The 6,000-nt window shown below is 35.9% G+C and overlaps 1 protein-coding gene across 2 annotated transcripts in view; it reads left to right on the top strand.

Annotated features, from left to right (window-relative positions):
• SLC13A1 (solute carrier family 13 member 1) overlaps positions 1-5,708 on the top strand; it is a 136,661-nt gene extending 130,953 nt beyond the window's left edge. For both annotated transcript variants that reach the window (XM_082692256.1, XM_082692255.1), the window contains 3 exons: positions 1,874-1,972; positions 2,381-2,482; positions 5,582-5,708. In XM_082692256.1, coding sequence (XP_082548382.1) covers positions 1,874-1,972; positions 2,381-2,482; positions 5,582-5,693 — 313 coding nt within the window. In that variant the 3' untranslated portion in view covers positions 5,694-5,708. The remainder of the gene's footprint in view (positions 1-1,873; positions 1,973-2,380; positions 2,483-5,581) is intronic.
• Positions 5,709-6,000: the final 292 nt, after the last annotated feature.

Genomic DNA, 6,000 nt, shown 5'->3' on the forward strand with positions numbered 1-6,000 from the left:
ATAAGTAAATCAAATGTCTTTGTGGGATAGCTACATTCATACCACCTTAGTCTTCCTATTTTCTCCCTCATATATATCCATGTTTAGTCCAACAATTTTACATGACAGCATTATCCTGCATTCTTTCTTTTTCTAAAACTGTTTTTACTGATGTATGACTGGCATACAAAAAAACCATAGATATTTAATGTATACAACTTAATGTGTTTGGAGATACATAAACGCTCATGAACCATCATCCATGGCCATCAACCAAGGCCATCAACTTTTCCATCACCTTCCAAGTTTCCTTTTGCCCCCTTTGCTTTTTGAGGTTTTTTTTTCCTTTTATGGTAAAAGCACTTATCATAGGACCAACCCTCTGAGTAATAAATTTTTAAGTATACAATACAGTGTTGCTAATCACAGGCCTTATTTTAAGCAGTAGATTTCCAGAACTTACTTATTTTTTATAACTGGAACTTTGTACTCTTTGATAAACACCTCCCCATTTCCATCTCCTTCCATTTCCTGGGAAACAACTGTTTTACTCTCTGTTTTCATGTGTTTGATTATTTTAGACTCTACGTATAAAATCTTACAATATTTGTTTTCCTGTGTCTGGTTTATGTCACTTAGCATAATGTCCTCCAAGTCCATCTGTGTTGTTATAAACGGCAGGATTTCCTGCTTCTTTAAGGCCAAGTTATTGTCCATTGTACGTATTTACCACCTTTTCTTTTCTTTCTGTGCCACTTTTTCTTTATCCACTTGTCAGTGGGCATCTGTGTTGTTCCCATATCTTGGCTACAGCGAATCATGTTGCAGTAGACATGTGAGTGCAGTTATCTCTTCAGATCCAGATTTCAGTTCCTTAGGATATACACTCAGAAATGCCTTCCTTACCCACACATAAAGTAATCTGAATGAGCTACTTATAGACATTCCAAAAGATAGAACACAAGAATTGAACCATTTGCTCATTTGTTTATTCCCTGGAGGGATTTTTAAAAATCTAATCCTATAGCAGTACTACACACACACACACACACACACACACACACACACAATTTTTTTTTGAAGACCCTGGACTTCAGGAAAGAAAAGTTAGTCACAAGGGAAAGGTATATATAAAGCAGCCTCTGAAAGAAAGAGAGACTGGCAGTTAGTATTGACAATAGATGGAAGACTATCTAGTGGATTCTATTAGGGCATAAGAGACGAAGAAATTGAAAAAAAAAGTAATAGAGTTGGTTTTCGTTCTAAGAGACTCTGCTCACGAGTAGTGTATGTGACTTCTCTGCTCCAGTGACCACTCTGCCTAGTGGTTTGAGTCCTGTGTATTCTGGGCAGACTGATGGATCTGACAACCAGCCGTCTCATCAATCTAAGCAAGGTACTGTGGAGTTGATGAGTCACGTATTTCTAGTATGTGCCCATGTCGAGAGTTACTGTGCCAGAGCAAACATCGGGGACTCTGCCCTGCCCTCCAGTAACTCATTATCTAACTAGCAAGAGAAAACTTACACATGGGCAGCAACTGACTATCAAGATAGACAATAAAGAAATAAACATCTGTAACAATCAGGTATATAACAAAGTGTTCAATTGGAGATGAGCCACACGTGGCAAAATTCCAATAGTGCGAACAGACTTGGAAGACATCAGGATAAGAGGTGTGAAAATATGGAACAAAAATTAGCCCTTGAAAATGGAGCAAACCAGGCCAAACAGGAAAAGGGAGAGGGGACATTCGAAGAAGGGGATAGAAGTATAGGCATTATGCACAGATTGCTGTTACTGGCAAGGAGGTTAGTATTGTATAAAGCTTTCACACAAATCTCTTCTATAAAGGGAGACTTCTTTGCTTAACAGGCTCCGTTATTCTTTTCAGTTTTAAGGAGATGTTCAAATGTGGCAAGACCAAAACCACCAAACAAAAAGCTTGTGCTGAGGTGATTAAACAAGAATACCAAAAACTTGGGCCACTGAGGTAAGACACACACGTACACAGGCGTACAGGCAAACACACCCGCGCACGGATACACGCTGCTTATACTGCAAGTATCTGTTTAAAACTAAACATGCACGTAATCATTTGCAGTGTATTAGAACACCTGGTAAGGGCCTTGAACATGCTGACTGTTGTAGCTATAACTCAACATAACAAAATGAGTACTTTTGTCTAACTAAAATTTACCAGATAGAATGAAAAGCAGCCAAAGACCCACAGAGGAGTCAAGTCTTTTTCTAACTGTGCAGATTCTCTCAAATTACTGACACAGAATCATCTGGTTTTTAGTGTTTAGTGTTCTGCTAAGATTGCTCTGCCAGTAGCTCAGGGAGTTTCTACAAATTTCCTGACTGAGAAGATAAACAAATGATTGGAATTTTCCCACAGGTATCAGGAAATTGTGACCTTGGTGCTCTTCATTGTAATGGCTCTGCTGTGGTTTAGCCGAGATCCTGGGTTTATTTCTGGTTGGTCTGCACTTTTTCCCAAGTAAGCATTCCGTATTGTCAACCCTTCCTGTTTTATTCTGTTTCTCTCCTCAGTGGTTCCTATAACTCTGAAAGATTGCATGGGATTCTTTTCCTTTCTTCCCATTGAAAAGTTTGTTTAATAGTAATCTTCCCAGGAAGGAAAATGGTAAGGAATGAAATCCAGGGTAGGACCTCAGATAAGATAATCATATACACTGTAACTAAAAGTCAGGCTCCTTCAGACAATGCTGTTTCCATCCTTACAAAATAAATAAATAAATAGGAATGCAATCAGAAAGCCGTGTTCTGTGCTTGGGTTGGCTCTTCCACTTTGGGCAAGTCACTTGCCAATCAGTTTCTTCATCTGTAAGATGAAGCGAATAATGGCACTTAACAATGGTGCTGCCATTCTCCCTAAGTGTAATATAAATGTTTATTATGTGAGATAAATCCCACTCTATCCTTGTTAATAACCTGATACGGATTCACGTTCTTTGGTTTTTGCCAACTTATTTTTTTATTCAGTTCACTATCTTGTTTTTTTTTTTTTCTAGTTATGTTCATTTTTATACTAGTTCATTATAAATCTGTCCCTACCCCTACTTTGTAAATAAGGAATTCCCGAGTAAGTAATAAGACTGATTGTACAAACTAATCTTAGAAGCTGGGTTGAGTTAATTTTATCTCACAGTGTCTTCTAGACCAGCAGTCATGCTGAGTCATATAAAGTGAGGGGGATAATGATAGTGTGATTTTTCTAAATTAAGGACCATCCTACATATCAATATAAATACTTTGGTTTTGAAATTTGTATTGTTAATCCATTTTTCACTGAAGTACTCGAGTTCCTAGATTGAGCAGATCCCTGATGATGACTTCCTGTCTCACATCCCACAGCAAGAATCCATGTTTGTGGGGACAGAAACCAAAATTGTTCGGGTTCAAAGTGTTCTGCCTACATGGAATAAAGAATTCCCTCTCTTCTTTAACCAGGGCCTCATGGCTATGTAGGCATTGACAACATTTTTAAAGGTGCAAAGTCTGTGTGCAAATTCCTGTGATATGGTAGCACACAAGTGCACCAATGTGATATGGTAGCACATTTCAAAGGATCGGCTTCAGTTGATACTTTTTGTTTGGAACTAGGACTTTTCCCTTTGAAAAGCCTAAATAAAAATGCAGCATCCAGTTATTCAATGCAAATTATTCATAGCCAACTATCATTTAACAGTTTGAGTGTTACTTTTTAGTTTTGTAATAGGTCCTAAACCAACATAAAGTAATTATTTTCCTTTTTAAAATCCCACTCCAATTATGTTAGGTAGGGAGAGCATTCTCTAAACACCAGTGTGTAAAAACCAATGAAATCAGACAGTAGCTAATAAAAACCAGGAAGAAAGCCCAGTAGAAAATTCAATATAATCAGTTTCTAATTTCTATTCCTTACAGAAGGAAAGTATAATTCAGGAGATATTTCACTTGCAGCAGAACAGAGTATATTTGCTATAGGCAGATGCTTGTGTTACCTAGAATTCTGAGGGAAAACAATGGGAGAAGGAACAAAGGTTTAAGAGAAGTGGTTTGAGGATACAAATCTGATCAACTTTGATTCATAAATTGCGAGAGCAAATAAAATTTGTGTAACCTTAATATTTTGTAATACGGAGACAGCCTTCTTTCATAATAAACTAAAAATATGAAAATAAACTAATAATAAAATAATTATGGTTTTAAAAGTCTTTGGAACAAAATTACTTCAGCATTTATGGCTTGATTTTATTTAAAGTATCTTCTGTAGAATATATTTGTAATATAGAGATTCTAAGCATTTAGAATTTCCAAAACTAGAATGATATATCAAGATTTATAGCTACCACCTAATGTTTTCATCCCATCTGTTTGAACCTGGACTGAATTCAATGTGTCTTTTCATATAAAACAAAATCAGATTACATGATCCCTGACCTAATTTGGCAAAAATACCATAAAAAAATTACAACTCAAATAAAAGCAATAAGGAGCAATAAAATAGTAAATATTGGTTAAGTTTGTTGAATAAATTATACCAAGATAGCTTTTTGCTCAGCAAAAAATAAACAAAATCCATATTTAAGGAAAACAAACTCCTTTATAAAATTGTCAGATTGAATAAAATAATACACTTCCTTGATTATTTAGACTGCTCAAGTAAATCACAGAAGTAGAGAGTAGTGTCTATAGTATGTACACATTACTGAGTTACAAGGGAGCAAAATAACTTCTAGGGTGTACACATGCTTCTAAGACTACAAAGATTCTAGTTAATATTGCTGAATCTTAAAACTGAGTTCTAATTATTTATGTCTGTTTCATTTATAGCTGGTTTCCAGGTGCTTCTTAACTATTGAGGCTTCTGGGAGCCTGTCTTACTTGCTGGAATGGCCTGGTGATTCTAAGACCCCATCTGTTCCTGAATCACTCTTAATTTGTATAACAATCATTTATGAGCATCTCATGAACCATTCTAATAATTAATATTCTTGATTGAGTTTCATAGGGTGCAAAGCATTAAATGGGTTGATTTCATTTATATGATATGGCTGGGCCCTATAATCACAGTAGCAGATGTTATATCTTAAAAAAAAAAAAAAGAAAACAGATCAATTTCTTTTTATAATTTAGAGAAGAGTTTTAGAGGACTCCAGAAACACCCTTTCCTTGCCACAATTCAATAGTAGGATGTTACACAACAATTATTTAGGGCTTTGCCTAGTCTAGTAATTGTTTTTGCCTCAATTCTCTGCCAGTATAATGAAAAGAAATAATACAAAGAAAAAAATGTTTACCAAATCCTTAAGCTTTACCTAAAAAGAAATTTGCCGTGGAAGGCTAGTATGTCAGTATATGTATTCATGGTTTTGAAAATAAGGAGACATATATGGAAACAATGGGAACACGGTCTGAGATTTTTATCTTGGTTGGAAATTTGGTTGAAAATCCATAGATTTTAGGACATATTATCCAGAATTACTAACCTGTACCATAACTACTACTTGTAGGCCAATAGCATAGTCAATTGCTGTTCAGTTCATACAAATTTTGATGCCATTTTTTAATGTACACATCTGTCCTTTTTCAGGTATCCTGGATTTGCTACAGATTCAACTGTTGCCTTACTTATAGGAATCCTATTCTTTCTTATCCCAGCTAAGAGATTGACTAAAACTACACCTACAGGAGAAATTGGTTGAGTATTATTTATAATTCTGAATCAATTTGACAGAATGACAAAACTTCTGCAAAAATTACAAAATTCAGTTGGTTTCAGTTAGCACTTAGAACAGAAGGAATGGACATACTCACACAGCTCCTGGCTTAGGATGCCCTGTGTGTTCAACTAGCACATGTCCTCCCCCTACAAGAAGGATCATCTTACTTGGCAGAAGTGAGAAGTAGATTTCATTACGCACCATGGTTAGAATTCCACTTCGAGTGACACTATGTAGTCCACAATAAGCCCACTTTCCCTGCCATAATCAGAATTAATCTTATTATTGG

The sequence above is a fragment of the Mustela nivalis genome (assembly GCF_964662115.1).
Source record: "Mustela nivalis genome assembly, chromosome: 12".
Lineage (NCBI taxonomy): Eukaryota > Metazoa > Chordata > Mammalia > Carnivora > Mustelidae > Mustela > Mustela nivalis.